General features: G+C 43.9%; 1 protein-coding gene across 3 annotated transcripts in view; it reads left to right on the top strand.

The window, feature by feature from the left end:
- Positions 1-4,773: 4,773 nt before the first annotated feature.
- The window catches only part of phf21b (PHD finger protein 21B), a 91,641-nt gene continuing 74,272 nt past the window's right edge, over positions 4,774-22,142 (top strand). The window contains exon 1 of one of the 3 annotated variants that reach the window (XM_004564879.4): positions 4,774-5,247. In XM_004564879.4, coding sequence (XP_004564936.1) covers positions 5,194-5,247 — 54 coding nt within the window. In that variant the 5' untranslated portion in view covers positions 4,774-5,193. The other 2 variants (XM_023152832.3, XM_004564877.3) reach the window with 2 other exon arrangements.

Raw genomic sequence — 22,142 nt, 5'->3', positions numbered from 1 at the left:
AGTGTCGAGGGACGGACGAAGGGAGTGAGCTGCCTGTGAACTACAACCAGGAGTGCAGAAAGCTGCAATTCAGCCGGGGGCACAGCAGGTGGTGCTCTGAAACAGTCGAAGATAAACAGGAGCGAATGGAGCTAAAATGATTCTTTCCACCAGACAAAAAAAAAAAATTCCAATATTTATTTAATTTCACTTTCAATGTTTAAAAATCTAGCATTGATAATGTGTCTGACGTAAACTGTAGTACGACAAATCCAACATCTACATCATTATGACGTCTTGCTTTTAGCAGCACAAAAACTTTGCGTTAAAGCACAGAGCAAACTTCAGACTGCTTCCTTTTCTTAACTGCCACCACATTCTCCTTTAAAGGCTTGCAGACAGAAACACGTGAACCCACACCAAGTCTAATCTACCTCATCCAGGAGAAAAAATACTGCCCAAACTCTTTTTGCCTCTTAATAACGTCAGAAAGTGATGATGACTGTAAGGGCCCATGACTGACAGGGGCCCTACAAAACATAAACTAGCCTTTTTTAAATGAAAATTTTTAACCTATCGCCATAAAATAATGTTTGCTTGTTTTATAAACACGTGTGTTTCCCAGCATTAGTTTTCTTTTGTTTTTGGCAGCAAAAAATAAAAAACAACTCAGCCCCTTACCCCGCCTCCTCCCTCCTCATTTGGTTTGGTCCAGGTGCGCTCTTAGGTGATGCTGAGTGGTAAAACGGTAGGATGGCTCTATTAAAAGGTGAGGTGAGGTTTTAAAAAAGAGAAAAGAGTATTTACTGGTATCCTAGCATTAGCTAGCTTACTTCATTTCTAACAGAAAATAATGTGTTTGTGTTAATTAGCCAACATTCACTCTTTGCACATATGTGAACTCACCTGCTGACCTGCTGCCAGGCCACACAGATGACACCTCTGGGTCACACCCACTCAGAACTCCCCACACCCACACTGCTGACACTGAACCAGCCCACTGATACCTGAGGTAGCAGGTGGGCTTAGTAAATGTGTCTGAGGGAGGCGCCTTGCGAATTATATTATTTTTTCTAAACACTATTTATTTTGTAAGAATATCATCATCATTATAACCAACAAAAACAGAGTATTTTTGGAGAAGTGTGTGATGCTCTGCATATATTTTGCATGCTGCCTGTGACTGTTACAGGTGGAGAGCTTTCAGTAAATCCGATTAAAACTTGTCTGAGCTCCACCTGGTCTCAGGACAGATATTTTTGTTGGCTTTACTTTGTTTGAAAACTCATACCAAAACTATTATTTAAGTTTTATTTGCCAATACTTAATATTATAAATAAAAACGTTTAAGCGGTAAAAAATGCACCATTTTATAGATCAGAATTTATACTTACCTTCTTCCAAAAATTAACATATGTTTTATTTGTATTTGTTGTAAAGTGCCAGTCAATGTGGAAAAAAATAACGTTATAATTGAAAATATTCAAATGTAAAAAATGACACACACACATATGCCACCAATCTTTCAATCTTTTGTAGTATTAAATTTGTGGGTCTAAAAGTGATTATTATTTATTTATTTTAACTTGTTTATTTTTAGAGGCAGCTAATAAAATCTAACAGAAAGTTTAACCTTTACAGTTACACACTTCAAGTGCATGCTAACGGCGATAGTGACGATAGCCGAAGAACAGGTTCCAGTTAGAGGACCAGACTCCCCCCCCCCCCCCCCACCGCTGAGCTCGGCACAAGGGTGTGGTGCTTCTACTCTGTTTACTTCATGGACCATCAGACACTATATACACCTGCTTTTTAATTATTGTCAAAATACCTCTAGACTCTGTGGTTACGATGGGAAACATCTCCTGTCCTGTTTTAGTTCTTGCTGGTGTATTTCAGTGATGACTGCTGTATTTTGCTCTGGTTCAGTTTGTTAAACACTGGAGGAAGATTTATTTTCTTTCTTTCTTTGTTTCTCCTTTACCCTCTGTAAACATCAGCATGTGTCACTGTGAACAACTCATTTACGTCTTTGTGTTCATGGAAACGAATCATCACGAGTCAGCATGATTTTGTTCTTCAGTAGGAAGTATGATTTTGTGACAAGTATGCACACTCTCCCACCAAAAAGAAATAAAATGAAATGAAATAAAATGAGGTCAGCTGCAACACCTGCACATACTGATGAGCAGGCCTCTCCATCAGTAAGTGACAGGACTCCGAGTGCTGCAGGGAGCGTGACATCACTTTCACACACGGAATCTTTGTGATGGACTGACTTCAGTGATCTGACGTGCCCACCATAAGTGCTCTAAAACTAATCCAGCTCTGGATGGAAATGCTGCCATACCCTCATCAAAGCTATAAAAAAATCAGAGTCACTTTCTTATGGCCTTTTGTCCAGATAAACCGGACAAACTTTTCAAAGACAACTGTTTTATCCCCAAATATGAACTTTATTTAAAGCTCACACAGCAGTTTAATTTAGAGTGCATTTTGAATGAATAATGTATTAATAAGTAATACAAACTAATTGTAAACAACTGTCATGTGTAGGACTTAGACTTTGACCCGTGGTCTCTGCTATGAAAAAGTTGAAAATAATGGGGGAAAACAAATCAAACTGGAGACGGTGCTTATAATTACAGAAAATTATTTTAGTTCGGTAGAAAATCTGAATATGTGTCTGTTGTTTCTGCCACCTTTGGTCATAAACCCAGTTGACTGTTGACCCCTCAGAGCGCCTCTGGTGGAGACCGGAAGTGCAGACAGAGGCAGGTCCGTGTTACAGTTCCGTGCTGCGGCTTCTCTGCGGCCTGTGTGAGGACCAGTGAGCGGAACCTCCTCACACTTAGAGCACATGAAGAAGTAGTCCCTCCCACGCGGCTGCCTCTGTCCGTGGTGCTAGGGTCGGCTCCTCCGCGGTGCTGCGCCTCAGAGACGCGTCACAGCGTCGGTCTGAGACAAGCTGAAGTCCGCGTGCAGCTCAGGGTCCGGAGTTCTCGGTTGATTCAGACGTTACCGGCTGCCATCCCCGCTCTTTCATCTCCCATCACGCTTACTGCCGGGGCGGCCCCGCCACCTCCGCTACCTCCTTCACGCTCATTGGTTCTCCTTCTTGTCGCTTTTCCTTTGCAACTCCTGATTGGCTTTCCTCCATCAACCATGCTCCCGTTTTTATTTGCAAGCAGTCTGGACCAATCGCAGCTTGGCTTGCGGCCAGAGGGCGGGAGGAGGAAGATGGGGCGGGGCCAGAGTCAGACTGACAGAAATGGGGGAGAAGGGGCAGATTTGTGAGGAGAAACTAACCCAGCAGAGCTCTTTGTGCTCATGTGACGAGGTAGAAAGTGTACAGGGGCAGGTGTGGGTGGATGTTCGTCCTGCTGAGGGGCATTTCTGCTACCCCCCCCCCCCCTCGCGTCTCTGTCTCAGGAAGTTGAGAGTGGAGTGAACGCTGCTGCTGCCATGTTTAAACCTGCAGAGCATCCATGTTAAAGGAGTAAACAACACAAAGACTGTTCTGCCCGAGTCAGCTCCACTGCGACGCTGGGCAGGAGTTTAAACAAGCATTATTTCACATGTATGACAGGAATAACATGTGTTCACGAAAAAAAGCCACACTGGGTTTATTTTTGATGAATATCCACACTTAAAGTCATCTTTATTTTTTTTTTAAATAGTTTTAATTTGTATAGTTGATGTCACATGTAACAAAAATCAGTCTTTTATGAATGCTTCAAATCCAACCTATTTACATCACTACTTACTGTTTAATGCCTTTAAATACCCATCCTTTCTTTTCCTTCCACTCAACCACTTTAAGTGAACATATTTTGGTGTGTTTGTTTGTTGTGTTAAAAATATCAGTGCAGATGTGCCTAACTGTGAAAATGACAAAACCTTTACATCACAAAAACATACACAATGTGAGTTTGGTGTAGTTTATTTTTTATTAAATCAACAGGTTTTCATTTCTGACTTTTACTCATATTGTGTATCCTGATGCAGCTTAATTAACAAAATAACTGTGCATGTGGTACCTAACATCAAAACATTATGACTCAAAGAAGCAGCTGACACAGCCTACATATTATTTATCATGCACATTAAGTATTAATGAGGGTTAGGATATTATTAGTAGAGAAATCTAAAGTTGCTGTGAGTTTCCAAACAGGTGAGGGTCATGTGATGCAGGTTGGCTTGTGTGAACTGGGTGTAGCTGTCATATTAAAGCCCTGTTATGACTTTTAAAGCTTTATTATGTTTATTTTCTGTAAAGCTGCTCACAGTTTTTGTGTGTTATTTTTAATCTTATTTAATGGTATAAAAATACAGTATCTAAGCTTAAAGTGATTATTATATGTGGGCATCCTGTGGATAAAAGACCATTTTCGGATGTTAGGTAAGCCTTTAGTTTGTTAGTGTTGCAGCTGAAGAAACTTTTTATAACTTATATCCTAAATCTATGTGGATTTTCTATACATGTGTTATATATGTGTTATATTTATAATTGAAGTCTGTAGAATAACTAGAGATTTTGTAATGACTGTAATGAAGCAATTTTATTTACAATCCAGCACTTTAGGTTTGAATGTGAAAAGCTCAGTGTAATTCACACATTGACCAGCTTTTATTTATCTTTTCTTTTAACTAGACCTCTCTGAACCATCAGAGTGTGACTAGGTGCCGTTTTATTGCGACCAAAGGGGTAAAAACACGACTTTTAATCATAAAACCTGACTGTAACTAACCCCCCGCTCACTGCGCATGCGCAGTGAAACAGGGAGGAGGGGGTCTGCTCTCGCTGCTCCATCCGGGAACTTCAGAATTACCATTGACAGCCGAAGCGCAACTTTTCCCCAGGCAAAGTGAAATCAAGCCGCGGACTCGGACAAAATATAGTCCCCGTTTTTCAACTTAAAATTAGCGAAAGAAAAGCGACCCGGCTGCCCGGTCAGACCCGTCGACGCTCGGTGGTCTTCTGGAGAGGAGCCGTGCGAAGCCCGAGCTCTTCCCGCCGGGTTTGGAGCACTTTTGAAGACGGGCGGAAAGTGGGTGATGAGTCCTGGGCTGTAAAAAGAAGCGAGAACTTGCTTTGCAGCCCGAGTAGTTCTTCTTTCAATTGTTATTGTCGCTTAAAAAAATCTTTAAAATCACTCAAACTTGGTCTCGGCCGCGTCGAAAGTGGGAGAAAAGTGCTTTCCTGGTCGGAACATGGAACTACAAGGCCTGCAAGAGGCGCTGAAAGTAGAGATCCAATGTCATCAGGTAAACGAAACATCGTGTTGTTCTCGCCTTCAGTGGCGTTCCGAGCAGCGGGCTCAGAGCTGCTCACTCCCGGGGAGCAACTCTGCGACATCTCGCTGCTTAAAATGTCCGCCGGCGGCCGTTTCCCGGTCCCGCTGACCGAGGGCACTTTGGGCAGCACTTTGTCTGATTGCCGTGGCTGTTTTTCTGCGAGCAACAAGAATGTGGAGCGGTGATAATGCGGTGCTGCTGCTGGTGCTGTGTGGCGATCAGGACGCGACCTGAATATTTATGAAGAGGTGCAAAGAGTGCGGCTTTGTTAACTTGAGGCACTTTTTCCTGCATGTAGTGGCGCAGATGAAGCGGCAGCCGCAGGTAATTATGGCCGGACTGTGTGAGAAACTTTATCGGCTTAAACCCGCTCTGCGTGAAGTTTCCCCGCTGTGTGGGGGTCTCTGAGGGGCATACCGGGGCCGCTTCTCTGCCCCGCTCTGCGGGCTGGAAGTGGCTCCTGCTCGGCCTCTCAAAGTTGTGTAATGTTGGGGGAATTTTAGCGTCCATTTTGAGTTGGTCGACATGTTTCTGGAGAGCGGGGATGAGAGCGGAGCGGCTCGGCGGACAGATGGAGGAGCTGTGCCGGACTTTGAGTACCTCACACAGCTCTCAGAACCATCATGGAGTAGTTTAATTTCAGCGTATTTGACACGGTTTACTCTGCTGCTGTTAGTCCCTCTTGGTCACATGACCTCAGAGGGTGCCTTTGATTCGCTTTCACTTTTCTTTAATACTCGGTCTTTATGTGGAGGTGGCGGATGTTTGGTTAACTTTGAGGCGGATGCTGCGGAGCGTGGAGCCGGGCTGGATGGTGTTCAGCACCGCGGACAGCTCCTCGGAGCTCCTCCGCGGCGCTGCACCGCCCCGCCGGCCGGTCCCAGCCCGGCAGCAGCGCACCCAACTTCCCCCTCATTTATCAGAGGAAGAAGAAGGAGCTGCTCTCCATCCGTGCACTCTTTCTCTTCTGTTTGTGTCTCACTTTATTTCCTACACAGTGCAGCTTCCTCAGCTCCTGATTGGCTGCTGGTAAACTTTAACTAATCCATCTTCTTCTTTAGTTTGGTAGTGGAAGCTTCCATTTTGAGAGGAAAAAAAGGGGGGGGGTTACTACCTCCTGCCCCCCTCCTACTCCTCCTTTTCCTCTTCCTCCCCCTCCTCTAGCTGAAGAGGGAAAAAAAGTCTGCAGAGTTTCAGGCAGGAGGAGGAGGTGGTGGAGTAAAGGGGGGATGGGCCCCATTCATGCCTAACATTACCATTTTGATTGCTTTGATGCTGTTTTTGGTGTGGAGGAGCAGGGGGAGGGGAGGCAGCGACAGAAAGCTCAGTCAGCACGGCACACCGATGTTTTTAATTACCACGCTCCTCTTTCTCTCTTTTTAGTGACCTTTATGTTTCCTCCTTAAAACACAGCGGCCTTCAATCCTCCATGCACACGTCTAAACACATTTATCTACATTTACAGAAATAACATGAACTCACAGCCGAGCAGGAGGGTGGGGGTTAGAGAGGTAAAAGGAAAAGCCCTGGAGGTCATTTCAGGGTCGTGGTTTGAGGCCTAAAGGTGGATGTTTGTGAGGAGCGTCGGAGGAAAGGCTTCGATATCCACAAATATTTGAAGCAAAAATTTGAGAGAACTTTCTCCACGGCGCCCCAGAACCAGCTTTAATGTGTTTGATGAAGGCATGTCACAGTTTACCTTCAAAGTGCAAACATTCAGAGCTCTTTATTTATTATTACAGCATTTTTGAGCCCTCATAACTTCATATCTACACCAAAAAAAAATAACAACACATTTTTAAGATCAGTTTTATCCCACTGTGAGAGTTTCCATCTGAAGAACTGTGACCTTCAGTGAGGATCCATCACAGTCTGAATAAACTGCAGTTTGATCTGTGACATGGAGGAGCAGAAACCAACACTGGTGTTTGATCTGTTTCCTTCACAAAGTGCATTCTGGGTAAGTTTTGAAGGCTGGTATCAGCATGTAGGACGGTGGAGGTGTCTGTGAGGCACCTGAATGCTCTACTTTCACCTACATGTGATGCCAGGATCATCTTCAAGTTGTGATTTATTTGCTATACTTAATGTTTAACACTCACGATTAAAGTTTAGGGCTGTAACATGATGTGGTAGTAAATTGTGCATATGATGTTGATTAAACAGCTTCAGGTCCTGAAAAAGTTCTTTAAAAGCCTTGAAGGGGGGACTGGAAGGGCCTGGATCACAGACTGAGCAGGTGCAGCTGATGTTTGAAGAAGGATGAGGTGTGATGGAGCCGAGAGCTGTTTTTGTGTTTGGAAGTGTTGTTTCTGGTATTTCAGGCAGATATCGTTTACACAATCCCTCAGAGGCCTTTAGCACAGCGGTCTCCAACCTTTTTTGCGCCACGGACCGGTTTATGCCCGACAATATTTTCACGGACCGGCCTTTAAGGTGTCGCGGATAAATACAACAAATAAAACTAGTACTGGTACCGAAAAAAAGAAAATTTATTCATAACACACGTGAAAAGACCCAGGAAAACCGAGTTAACGATAAAAACGATAACAAAATAACGCTGAAAACCGATAAAACCCCTGAAAACTATACATTTCACATCTGAGCTTCAACTCTTGCGGCCCGGTACCAAACGACTCACGGACCGGTACCAGTCCGAGGCCCGGGGGTTGGGGACCGCTGCTCTAGCACATCCTGTCGTCTGGTCCCCTATAAAGGCAGCTTTAGCTCGCTTCACATTCATCTATTCATTTAGTTTATTCAGCTGATTTAGAATTAAAGTTCAAGGAAATCTGATTAGTTTCTTCTTTTTCTTTCAAAGTTTGGAGAAGTCTCAGTTTTCCAAAGTCTGATCTCAGTCTTGGCCAAAGTAACTGTGGTTATGATCATGCAAGTTAGTACAAAAGCACCTCTATAGTCAACAGGAAGTTAAGAGTAGAGAGCATTAAAAGAAAATGCATCTGTAATTATAGTTTCATATGAAATCATTTTTTAAATCATCATTAAATCTTTTTTATCATTTATTCTCAGTAATAAAAAAAGGATCCATGTTGAACCTCCAGTGGTTTCGTGCCCCATCAGTGGGGCCCAGGCCCACAGTTTTAGACCCGCTCAGTGATTTTATTTGTATGAAACGTTTCTTCTTTAAGTTCATTTCGAAATTGGGATGATGTAAACGCTCAGGTCTCTGCTGTTTTGAATTTTCTTAAAGGTCGGGCTGGTTTCAGGCGTGTTCCTCACCTTGCGTAGAAGCAGGTGGAGCTCGCTCAGGTGTCTGAAGGTAAATCTGTGTGTCTGTGGATGTGGAGCTCAGGTGAGCACAGACTGATGACAATAGACGTGGCGTGATCTGTGACAGCAGGGCTGGATGTCTGTAGAACCTCTTTAAATCAGTCCAGCTGAATGCTTTCACACACATTAAAGATCCAGCACCAGATGATGCTCGACAGGTATGATTCCATGTACCCAATCCTCATCATGTTTATCACACACAGTGGGTTACTTCTCACATTCACATCTTGAAAGTTTAATACTGAACATTAAGTGTATCTCTAGTGTTTAGTTGTGGTGCATTGACATAGGCTGATGATGGCCTTACATTAGTGTGCGCTGTGTGTTGATGGCGAGTGAGAAAAGAACAAAAAAATAAAACCAAACAATAAAACCGTAAAGTCAGGGAGGCGCACTGACTGCAGGATCTTTGATTTGATTGGTCGCTAGGCAATGTGTATACCTGTTGATCTCTTATCTGGAGCAGGTTAAGTCTGCAGCTTAATGTTGCCATGGCGATGTACCTTGCAAGGAAGTGAATCACCTGCTTAGTTTTTGATTTATTTATTTATTTCATAAATAAATTGAAGCAGAAAAGGTGAAAGTGGTGCTGTGAGTGTGAGCGTCTCTCCTCGGCTGACGTGCCCACCTTTCACCTGGCTGGTGCTGGAAAGAAAATGACTTCACTGATTCGTTGCCGCTCTGCTTGCTCCCTGTTGCGTCATGGCGGTCTCGTCAGGCGGAGCCCATCAGACGTGTGTTTTTAATGTTTGTCCCATTTCTGTGCTGGAAGTGAAACAAAGACCACACCAAAGCCATCATCTGTAACCATGGTTACATCTCACTTTAACCGTGTGCGAGCGTCATTAAGGCTTTTTTAAAAGTTTCACATGGCTGCAGCTGCACAGATATATGTATGTGATGAAGAGGGGGGCGAGGAAGGCTGCTTTCATCGAAATGTGTTTGTGTGAATGCAGCCCTCTGATTGGCTACTGCTGGATGGTGTGCTTTTTAAAGGTGATGGGTGACGCTGGAATGACCTCATGTTGATCAGTGAGGTTAGAGGACATCACTGAAGCATCAACTGTTCCTCTGACGTTCAGCAGAGGCAGCAGTGAGTCAGTCCCACAGATGCCCAGGGTTAAAACCTTACAGCGGAAATGAACATCTTTACAACCTGACAAGCTGTCAGCTGTTTCTACTGGGTGAACTCTGTGAGGTCTCAGCCATCATCAAAAATAAGCATCCCTGACCCTCAGCCATAAGAAAATTGCATTTTGGGCCTTTGAAAATTGTTCCCCTTGAGCCTCATCAGGCTTCCAAACAGTCACAGTTTGTTTCTAAACAACACTGGACTGATTTCCCAGACATGGTTTAAGTCTGTGACGTAAACTTTTATTTTTAAAGTGGAAATCTTCCACGCGAACCTCTCCTTTAAGTGTTCAATATAGAGTTTACTAAGTTTACCTGTTGTCCTGATAGGTATTGGCTCCAATGAACCAACGCAGCAGTGGCTGAATCTTTAACATTCAAAGGCCATCCATGTTTGCAGCCTTTAGTGTAAACGTGCTTCAGAGAAATGCTGCTGAGCTGATGTTTGCATTTATAGCTGAGATAATGACGTCAGCATGTTGTCCTGGCTTGAGGTTATCTCGGCCTACACTGGAAGGATAAGACTTCTGTAGCCTCCGAGCTCGTACAACTCACTCTCAGCATCTGCAATACTCATCACCAACTTGAAGCTGCTTTTACTTATGTAGCACCAAGTCACGACTACAGTCTCCTCATGGTCTCCTCATATTGTAAAGACGACACAGTATTAGAAAAAACCCTCCAATAATCGAGCAGCACTTGGTGACTGTGGGGAGGAAGAACTACTTTTTAGCAGGAAGAGACCTCCAGTAGGAGAAGGTTCATGTCTGTAGTTCCAGTGACAATGATGTAAGCAGTATCTGTTTGCGCTGACATCATTGTCATGCGACCAGTAATGTGTTTGTGTTTGTTTTCACTAAAATGCTTCCAGAGTCGAGGTCAGCGTGGAAACAGGAAACGTCATGCAGCCTCAGGCGTGTGTCATAAGGTTTCGAGTGAGATTTGACGACTCTAAATGAAGCAGGCGGGCAGATGAGGTGCTTAAACTTCACAGAATAAAAAATGATCATTTATTTAACTTTGTACACTGTGATCGCTGCTGAGCCTCCAGGATTCTGATAACTCTAAAACAGGACAGTGTTATTTAGCAGGAGTGATCACCTCCTGCTCCATAACCACGAGAAGAGCTGAAATCTAAAGGTCGCCAGCTTTTTGTTTTGTTTTGTGCTTTTTGGTGTATCCTGGTTCATGTTTGTGATGCATGCTGAAGTCATTTCTGCTGCTTTTTAAAGTAGATTTCAGCAGAAAATCAACCCTGACCGTCTGCTTGTGTGAGCTGCTGCTGCACACTCTCTGCTCTCTCCTCCAGCTGTGAGCAGCTGCTCTGTTTGCTTTGTGTGCCGCTCTGTGGGACGGCAGTCGCTCATACGAAAACCAGGTTACTCAGAAATCGGTCATCATGCGCTGTAGTAACCTGGTTTGTGAAGAGCAGGTGTGTGCATGCAGGAGCGTCTCAGTAATCCGGAGTGTGTTAGTGCTATGCTCAGATTAAACTTGTGGATACAAACGTGCAGCTTTCATGTCAGCTGAGTTTTGTCTCTCAAGGACTCTTTGGGGCTTTGAATCTCAGTTCTGTAATAAACAGTCAGGTTATATATATGCAACTTTTTTTTTTTCATCACTTCCACTAAAAATGTTTAAAAACAAAAAAAAAGAGAAGGGTTTTTGACATTAAGCAGCTCCCAGTGTATGTAAAGATCAAGTTTTTACTGTCCATACTGGTACTAGTAAGACTACTAAAGTGTGTCAAGTATATTTACCCAAGTATTGCATTTAAGTCCTCAGATCAGCAGCTGTTCATACAAGTTACTAATTAAAAGTAAGATTTTACAAGCAAAGCAAATGAGGAGGTATTAAAAAACCAACAACAGGCAGTCAGCCGAGAAGAATTTATTTACCAAGTACTCAGAACAACAGGAGGACTCATCGCCTTCAGTGTAGTTCTGTCACCCACCCAAAGGCCTTTATGATCCAGTCTAAACTCTGGTTTACTGTCTAATTACAAGATTACACTGATTAATCTGTAAATAAGCAACATATGGACATAAAATGGAAATAATAAGAGCATAAAGGCAGATTTGGCCCCGGGGGGTTGTCTAAGATCAGATAAGAAATCAGGCCCACCTGCTGTGGAGTCTGTTCTTTGCTCATTTTTCATTGAAATCAGTGAAAATCAGCTGAGACTTTTGGAGCTGGTTAGTGAGGCAGCGGTGGGGTGATTAGAGCCATGAGACGTGGCTGAAGGTGGGGAAATAGTGATGGGGTAAATACAGAGAGGCAGGTGTTAAAAACTGCCTGCTTACCTCAGAAACAGTTTACAGCCGTTTAAAGACTCTGCCTCCTTGGTATTCACTTATTTCAGTTTTGCACATAGATTAGTCAGTGAGGGTCAGAGGTCAGCCTGGTATACTGAGTCAGACTTCAGCTCTGCTCATTAGCTGGACATTGGAGAGCGTGGGCCAGAGGCGGGCCATGACGTCCGTCCATCCATCCGGATTTCAGGGAGTGGTACCCTCCATTTTTCCTCATCGTGGTTTTCTACGAACATTATTGCTAAGGATTGTCTTATTGCATTGGAGTCACACTGGGTTAAATATGTACACTTGGGTTTTAAGGGGTATTTATTATTTTCTTCTTCTTTTTTTTTTTTTTTTTTTGGGTTGTATGGAAGCCCCAAACGCAATTTCATTGTTCTTGACAATGACAATAAATAAATAAATACTAAATACTAAATACCAGCGAGCAGGAGATCTTTCCCAGCATCTGAAAACAAACTCGGGGGTCTAATCCCTCAGCGGCTCATTACCAGCTTCTGCAGGGCTGATTAAGCCGTGTAAAGGTTTAGGGATTTCTGCTGGACTAACCGTGGTTTAACAAAGCAGACTGGTGTAAAGGACAGGCTTTTCTCTGTTGAGGCCAATCTATAGTTTTTTTTTTTTGTTTTTTGTTTTTAATAACTTTGCCCTCCTTTCTTTTTGCTTGTACGTCTTAGGAAACCTTGATTGGATAATTACCTTCACGGCCTCGATGTGCAGCGGTACAAAAAAGCAGCACATTCTTAAAATGTAAAAGTACTTTACTTGAAATGTTCCCTTCTTTATTATACAGAAGTAAATATAATAGTTTTTGGTGCGCTGCATTGATCTGCCAGCAGGTGATGATCTTAAAAATACAAACAAAGGATTATGAGGGATTAAACGCTTACTCGATTCCCCTAAAATATCAGCCAGGTCCTCCGTTTAAAGCCCAACTCAGCCCAAAGCTCACGTCTCAGTTACCCCCTCACTTTTCCTCCTGATGTGTCCTCTCCACACTGACACCTTTAGGCCCTCCTTCTTCTGCTTCTTCTGCTCAAACACTCTAAACCCGGTGATGTATTTCAGACTGAGCACCTCAGCAGGAAGTGCTTCAGTCTGATGTTCCAATGCAGGATGCTAACTTATCCGTCAGTATGATCGGGAGCGTCCGGGCTGGAGACCTGTCCAGGGTACCTTGGTGCATGCTGGGACACACCTGGGTCCCATCACCTTGAACAGGTTAGAGAAAACTAAGGAGCCGATTTCACAGGCATGGCTACCACAGAGAGCATCTCACTTTTAGAGAGAGGGACAGGAAGTGACTGACAGCTCTGTTTTTCAATCAGACAGCTGCAGCCAATCACGATAATCACAATGATGACTATTTTGGCTGTCACAGGTTTCCAGAATCCAGACCTCAGATCTTCAGTTTGTCATTGCAGCAGATGAATTAAAACCACTGCTCTGTTTTTCATCTTATGCTTAAAACTCCCACTGTGTTCTGTTTCTTCTCAGAACGTCATTAGCTTTTCATTGGACTGTAAACTTAGGGACGCATCACGAGTTCCCATTTTCAACCTTGTGATTTTAGATCTGATTTTGTGCCACAAACAATCCAAAACTCGTCTTTCAAAAAAACCAAAAAAACAGTAGCAATTCTGTTTGCTGTGGACGCCATCTAGACTGAATTTGCACATTTCATGGTTAAGCCTACAGATTGAATTATTTGTCCTGAAGCTGAAAAAATGGACCGCTTACTCTCTCTGTCTATAGTTAAAGCTGAGCGTTCAAGAAATCCTTTGAGAATTCATAAAGGTTTGACCATCCACAACTCCATGAAGCATTGGTGATACATCCTTGGAAATCTTTTAATTATCCACAGCTGTCACCTTTGACTCTGGGAACATGTGATGGAGATTTTTGATGAGGTGTGAATAAGAGGTGTATTTATACAAAGTTCAAAGGTTCTTGAGGAGTCTGGGCTGCTGAAAGGTCCATAAAACCTTTAAAAAAAAAAAAATTTCATCCATTGAGCGAACAAACTGAACATCTGTGAGTTTCAAACTAACGGTCAGACAAAATAAGATACTTAGAGTCAGATCTTGTGAAGGTCATTTTGATTAGATTGAACAGTGAACTTCAAAAATCCAGTCCTAATGGAAACCATAGTAGACCCAATCTCCACCTTCCTTATTTGAGTTTCTGAAACTTATGACAATTGAGGAGGACTCGGTACTTCATGTTTGTCATGAAGTTTTCAAACATCCAGGACTTTTTGTCCCTGTTAGCTTTAATAGCAGGTAAAATGTGTCTCAGAAGCACCCGACAAATTACTTTGTGATGCAGCAAATATTGGTGCTTCTCATGCTCTTATTTTGAAGTTTTAAAAGGCATCATTGATTATGTGGACACTTCCTTTAGCTAAGCTCTTTCTGTTTGATCTGTGCTCATATAATTTGTGGTTTTGCAGCTTTAAATCCTCATAGTTGACTTTTGAGACGTGTGTGTGTGTGTGTGTGTGTGTGTGTGTGTGTGTGTGTGTGTGTGTGTGTGTATTCAGGCTGATAGGATAACAACCAAAGGGCATCCACATATCAGCCTCACGAAGCAGCAGATCCCTGTTGAGTCTCAGAGGAGCGTAAATCTGCTCTCGTTTGTCCCCGTGCTGTCGCAGCGGCAAATTGTCCCCTTTTTTGTTTGCAGACTCGTTTTAATCATTCCTGGAAGGCACGCTCGGCTTTAATTAAGAGCAACATGGCAGGAAAGCCTGTGATGACTCCTCCAGAGGGAGGGCAGGGCTGTTCTTTACCCGGGTGTATCACATACCTTCAGACGGGACCGGGGCCGCCAGCTTTGTTTTGATTAATTCTGCTTCAGAAAGTGGAGATCGGCCGGTTTGTGCGGCGTCTTTTCGGCCGCATTACCTTCATTAAGTCCTGAAAAGAAGACAAGATGGAATTCAGGAAATTGGGGCGGCCTTTCAAGGAGCCGGCTTACAGTTTAGGGAAAGATGGAAATCAGTTTTTCTTTCATTCAAATCACTACAAAGCTCTCCACTTCCTGCACACGCTGTCCATTTTAGACAGGTTTACTTCATGCTTATTAAAACATCATCTCATAGGACCTTACAGGCTGCTTGCTATTCAACACATACTGTGATCTGATCCAAAGTCTGTAATTATTCATGGAATTACAAACATGTCAAATAGAAATACTGTAATGTCTTGCAAGGGAATACTTTTTTATCTGCTGCACAAAATAAAATAACCACAAATTATTTCTCACAAGGTGAAATTAAAACTTGACTTCCTTTTTGATCACAGGTGTTATTAATGGCAGGTATTTCAGTGCTTTTGTCTGAGGAGCCGTGTGCGGCTGGTAAACAGGTTGCAGATCACCTGCTGCAGGCGCTCGGCCCTCCATCCGAGTGACAGCTCCTTATTACAGAGCAGCAAACAGCGATTTTCAGAGAAAAGTGCTGATGCGGCGGGAGGCGAGAGGCTGCGATGAATTAACCCGTGTTGACTGCCGCGCTGCTGTTTCCCTTGCCACAGCACTCTGTCATCTCTCTGCATGCGGTGGCAGGACGTAATGGAAAGATGTTTTCTTTTCTCATGACTCGCACTGTAAAACCAAAACACACATCTGAGCTCTTTTGGTTTTACAGGTGGTGCACACATGAAAGCAGGCTCTCATGGACCACGTTAGAATCTCAGCTTCATGCATGTGGAGCTGTTACAGGTAGCATGCAGACCTGTCTGAAGGGCCAGCTTTTTAAACCAGGTCTGAGCTCGGTGGCCGGATTCACCCGCCTCTTTCTCCCTGATTTATGTTCGAGGACTCAGAGTCTCTCTGACTTTGACTGGTATTAAATGCTTTATGGTGAATTACACCCTGACAACAGTTCACCCAGACTTTTGCTCTTTTTCTGTCCTGCAGACGAGTTTTTGTTGTTTACTGTGAGGTGAACTCTTTCTGCCTCCTGAGTGACCCTCAGTAACCTTGAATCTGTAGATTCAGAAAGTCCATCTTTCTGTAGCTTTATTTGTTGTTTGGAGCTGAACGGAGAGGAAATCGTAATGAGGGGAAAGTTTGGATAAACTGGGAGGGATCGAAAAACTGATTTCCATTCAATCCCTATACAACCGTTGCAAGAGCTTGGTTCGCATTGCCGGCAATAAGTCGGACTCGTTCCCGGTGGGTGATGGGCTCCGCCAAGGCTGCCCTTTGTCTCGGATTTCTAGGCGCAGCCAAGTGGCGGAGGGCTTTCGCTTTGGTGGCCTCAGAATCTCATCTCTGATTTTTGCGGATGATGTGGTTCTGTTGGCTTCATCGGGTGAGGGCCTCCAGCTCGCACTGGAGCGGTTCGCAGCCGAGTGTAACGCAGCGGGAATGAGGATCAGCACCTCCAAATCTGAGGCCATGGTTCTCAGCCGGAAAAGGGTGGAGTGCCCACTCCGGGTCGGGGATGAGTTCCTGCCCCAAGTGGAGGAGTTCAAGTATCTCGGGGTCTTGTTCGCGAGTGATGGGAGAAGGGAGCTGGAGATCGACAGACGGATTGGAGCTGCGGCTGCAGTAATGCGGACGCTGCACCGGTCAGTCGTGGTGAAGAGGGAGCTGAGTGTAAAAGCGAAGCTCTCAATTTACCGGTCGATCTACGTCCCTACCCTCACCTATGGCCACGAGCTGTGGGTAGTGACCGAAAGAACGAGATCGCGGATACAAGCGGCGGAAATGAGCTTCCTCCGAAGGGTGGCTGGCCTCTCCCTTAGAGATAGGGTGAGAAGTTCGGCCATCCGGGAGGGGCTTAGAGTAGAGCAGCTGCTGCTCCACATCGAAAGGAGCCAGCTGAGGTGGTTCGGGCATCTGGCAAGGATGCCCCCTGGGCGCCTCCTGGGCGAGGTGTTCCAGGCATGTCCCACCGGGAGGAGGCCCCGGGGCAGACCCAGGACACGCTGGAGAGATTATATCTCTCGGCTGGCCTGGGAACGCCTTGGTATTCCCCCGGACAAGCTGGAGGAGGTGGCTGGGGAGAGGGAGGTCTGGACCTCTTTGCTTAGGCTGCTACCCCCGCGACCCGACCTCGGATAAGCGGATGAAGATGGATGGATGGATGGATGGATGGATGGGAGGGATCGATATGAGTGCTGAGCATGAGGTGAGTGCTCCATGCTGTACTGTAGCTGTATGAAGTGTGTGCACTCTGCAGGAGAAGGAAGCTACTGTTGCCTGCTTTTTCCTGTTGTGTGATGAGAGTGTGAGTGGCCGGAGCGGAGACGTGCCCATCGATCGTCCGAAAATATCCGATTCTATCAAAACTATTTCAGAGTTTTAAGCCTGCTGCTGAGATATGAAAAACATCTTCCACGTTAAGCTGTTCTACTGCGAGACATGGTGGAAGTGAATCCAAGAAACTGTCACTGTTTCTCGATCTGGCTTCTTTGATCCAATCAGATGGAGCAGATTGCAGCCGTGTTTTTTCCTCTGTGAAAAAATGCAGTATTTGTGTTTCATCATGCAACCGATCGATTACTTTACTACAACAACAACAACAACAAATGCAGTGATTTCTAGTTTACAGAGCTGGAGGAAATCATAGATGGATCCTTTCTTATCATTATAATCAGTTGCTTGTGGGACTTTTCTTGCAAATATACTTCTTATATATACAGTTTTCTCAAAAGTGCATGTCCTGCATTATTAACCATTAAATTTGTAATGAAAGGTTACACCACCATAATTTCATTGCACATGTACAATGACAATAAAGGGTTATTTTGTTGTATTATATCTTTTTCTAGCCATTCTGATGATTTGGCTGATTTTTATTGCACTGCCAGTGTGAAGATGGAGATCCTTCAGGTTTAAGCGGCTACCATCCTCTCCTGTTAAGGAAACTCTAGCTCCTGTCTGTTAGCATGTATTCTCTGAGCTCCCACTCAGTGTCAGGAACAATCAAAACTACAGCAGTCTTAAAAGTGCTGAATGATTTTATCGATAAAACAATCAACAAGCAGTGGCATGTGGCCTTTTTTTAAGGCATCTCACAGAGTGGATCCTGCAGCTGTAAAGCACAGACTTGGTTTGGGAATGATTTATCGGGCAGATGTCAGTGTGTACAGACAGAATGAATCACTTCCAGCTTGTTTAATGTAACTGAAGGCGTTCCCCAGGGTTCAGTACTGGGGCTGCTACTGTTTGTTTTATATATGAACAGTCTGAGACTCTTACAGACCTTATAGCTCTTAGCCAGCAAGGTATGTGGTGTGTTCAGGTCAGATGTCATTTTGTAGACTCGGCTGTGCTGTTCTTATTTATAGAGCAGGTGAATCTTCAGTCTGCTAGCGGCTGATGTGGTCGAATGTATCTGAAATGCTGAAGAAGTGATGGGAGCACACATCCTTCAGAAGTGTGTGAATATTTGTTTGATATTATTTGAACTTTTCTGGTGACTAAGATCATGATCTAACTATACTTTTAAATAAAAGGATCATTTTTTTCACTTTTTCCATCTTTTTTTTTTTTTTTTTTTTAAAAGGAAGAGTTTTATTAGTATAACAATATGACGTTATGTTAACACAAGGTCTCTTTATGCTTTAAAATATTTATTTCTGGCATTTTCACATTTTATCTGAGTTTGTTGCCTTTTCAAATGATACTGTGACTTCCATTAAGCTAAATTTAGACACAGTTAGATCACAGGATTTAAATAGTTCTCTGCCACAGTAAAGTTGAACATTAATAAAAGTTTACATGCTCATAATCAGTGTAAACACATTATTAAACGTGGTGATTTTTCTCTTCTTCTGTGGTGACTTTTGAAGGTGGCGGGTGGAGATGTCCCTCAGCTCTGTCAGTCGGCCTTTGGGAATCCAGAGAGTCTTGCACTGAGGCGCCACGGAGCTCGGATTATCAGGCTCAGAAAACCGTGAAAATCACTGTAATAATTCAGAAATTGCCTCCCCGCGTCGCGCTGCGAGCCTCTTCTTCTGTTTTGAGGATTTGTGTTTGTGTAGCGGAGACAAAGCAGCAGCAGCTCTGTAATCTGCTCGTTTGTTTATGAGCGAGCTCTGCTGGCCTTTGTGGTGGCGGCACTTTCAGCCCCGAATCATTGCTCGATTTCACGCCGCTCTGAAATTAACTGTTGCAGCTTCGACGTGAAATATCACCCATATGTACCTGCTTCAGGAGGTCAGAGAGGTAAATCTGGCTTAACAAACATACACCTGTGCTTTTTTTTTTTTTTTTATGAGGGTAAGAGGTTCACAGCAGGCCTTACAGCTATGACAACATCCGTTAAATAAAATCAATGCACTTGGCTTGTATTTTAAAATGCAGACTTTTGTTTGGAAATAAAAGTCATGTTTTTTGCAAAATGACACCAAAGTCTTCATCAGTGGTGCTGCATGGTAATGCAAAGCTGTCAGCCAACCAGTGGACACCTTAGCTTTATAAATATGTTTCATGTTTACCTGTTTGATCCCTGCAGCAGGCATTTATCCATCAGCAAGTGTCTGTGAAGACTTTGGAGCTGCGTTTCAGGCCTTAAAACGCCATCAGCACAGCGTGGATCACAGCTCAGTGTTGGGATCTTCCCTAGACTAGAAACCTGGTCAGTTTAACCCCGGTGGTAAAAGTGTCCAGGAAGACTGCAGGTCAGCTCTCATGTGTACAATAACTGCAGCGTATTTAATGAGCTATGCACAGTTTATCTTCACACCTTGAATATTTTCGTAGTATGAACGTAAAGCTGCAGGCTGATAGGGTTGCAGCTGAAGTGCAACAAAAATGTCCAGCGTGGAACTCAAAGCTCTCAAGTTTCTGCACCTGACAGGAAGTGCTGGTTCACAGGAAGTGGTTCAGGGTAAAGCGTGTGGAGAGCGTGCAGTGCCGTCGGCCTGTCTGAGGTCAGTTAATGATCTCTGCTGTCGGGACAAAAGCCTCGCTTACTGGTTTTCCTCTCCTTTAATGAACTCCCTCACACTTCTCAGCCCTCACTATTGTGGCGTTTTATCGCCGTCCTCTGCCCTCACTTTTGTGCGTCCAGACCAGCAGATAAAAAGGTTTTATCTGAGAGGGTGGGAAGGTTAAAACTTAAAGGTTTTTATAACTCCTCTGAGTCAGACGTTCGCTCATGTGTCTGTTTGTTGTGGTCACATTCCCGTGGTTCGTATTCAGCCACTCTCTTCCTCCCACTCGCGTCCTCCTCGTGTTGGCCGTCCAGCTGACCGACGCGATGAATAATGTCTCTCTGAGGCGAACGATGAGGCACGAGCAGATTCCCTGACACGGGAGTGCTTTCATGCATAAGAGATCACAGTTCAGGTTTGAGTCACTGCTCGTCTGTCAGTCGGCGGACTGAGCTCGTCAGCGACTGACCTCTTCCTCTCTGCTTTCACTTTTGTGTCCTCATGACTTCCTGCCGCGAAGACAGGAAACGAGTCCCATCAGACTTCATGCTATATGATGAGAAAATCTGACTTTTCTGAAGATTTGAAAGTAACTTGCAGGTTTGAGCTCTGTTTTAAGGTTCGCTGAGACACTGGAGGCAACAATATAGAACTGAAGGTTTGGGCTTGGATCGTTTTGGGCTCTATGAGCTTTATTAGTGAATATTCAACCATTCAACAAGACAAAAGACCGTTATGATTCATTATGAGTTAATAACCAGGACCAAATTCAGTCAATTTCATGTGTATAATGCCACTTCACAACAACAGGTGATTAGACTCTACAATGTTGGAGAGAAAACTCCCCAAATAAGATAATGATGGTGGGAAGGAAGAAATTCTTCCAGCAGAAGCTCAGGACATGAAAGACAAAAATTTGATCTAGTGAAAAATTCCTGCGTTAGAGTAGCAAAAACTTCAAATATAACATGTAACAGTCTCAAAAAATAAAACTAACAGTCAAATAACGAGAACGAGAAATTTTCACAAACGAAAGGAGCTCATCCGTGTGTTTTATCGCAGGTCAGGGTTTCTAACCTTCTCTCCCATCTTATTTGAATAAATTATGAACCGCAGCTTTAAATCAGACCAACATGAAAAATGCATAAATAAATAAATCTCATTCATTGCCAATACATTTCTCTTATTAAATGTCAGCCTTCTTTACACTGATCTGCCCCGGGGCCAGCCCGAAATGTCTTAAATTCTTTTTCTTTTTTATTCTGCCGCAGTTTGGTGTCAGTTTAGCTTCACCCTACATGAATCTCTGTTAAAGTTTTAATAAAGCTACCACAATAGCCTGCTTTGTTTTAGAGAAATTACAAGCAGATATCAGAGAGCTGGACCCACTCGTCCTGCTGTTTACCCACAGACGCAACCTGCAGAGTGTGAACTCACCTTGAAAGCTGCAATTTAAAGGACTTCTTTCCACGGAGATTAGAATCAGGTCCTCGTTGAATCATTTTTCTTTCCTGTAAAGGGCACAGCATCAGGAGAGGCGACGGTATTGACTTTTTCCCTTGATAAGGTTTTCCAGTTCGGCTCGCTGTTGATAACCTGACGGCACGGCCAGGCCGGTTGAGGCCTCGGCGAGCGGCTTACCGGCTGACGCTGTGCACAGTCAGCAGCCAGGCCGGCCACAAGGCTCAGTTTATCATCAAACGCTGAGCTACATAGTGTCAGCATGCTTCATCGCACAGCAGGAAGTCAGAGAACAAGACGATGCCCAAAAACCTAAAGACAACAGAGGAAACTTTGCACCTGTGTTCATTTTTATGAACACATCATGTTCCTATTTGGTGAATATTTCACATCAAATTAAGCTTTGAGATAATGAAGCTGTGGAACAGAGACTCACCAATTGTGAGAGTGGAAGAAAAAAAAAAGGACAAATCGAGCTGGGCACCAAAAAACATATAATCCATGCCCCAAAATGTAAAACTGAGGACCTACATATCAAATGAATCTTCAAGTAACTGAATATTCAGTCGTCAGGCTGCTCTCAAAGCTCCTGATCCAAAACGCTGCTGTGTAATGGAGAAACAGTAGAACCTGGTGGAGACGGAGTCGATCCAATCATGAGACAAATACACTTTGAAGAAATAGCTGAATGACATCAGATGACCCCGACCAGCAATCCAGCCAGTCAGAAAACACGAGACAGGAAGAGGTGGGGCCATAGGATGCGCAGCAACTG

This window comes from Maylandia zebra, linkage group LG17 (genome assembly GCF_041146795.1).
Source record: "Maylandia zebra isolate NMK-2024a linkage group LG17, Mzebra_GT3a, whole genome shotgun sequence".
In the NCBI taxonomy this organism is placed as follows: domain Eukaryota; kingdom Metazoa; phylum Chordata; class Actinopteri; order Cichliformes; family Cichlidae; genus Maylandia; species Maylandia zebra.
The sequence above is the reverse complement of the archived record's forward strand: the minus strand, read 5'-3'. Positions and strand labels throughout refer to the sequence as shown.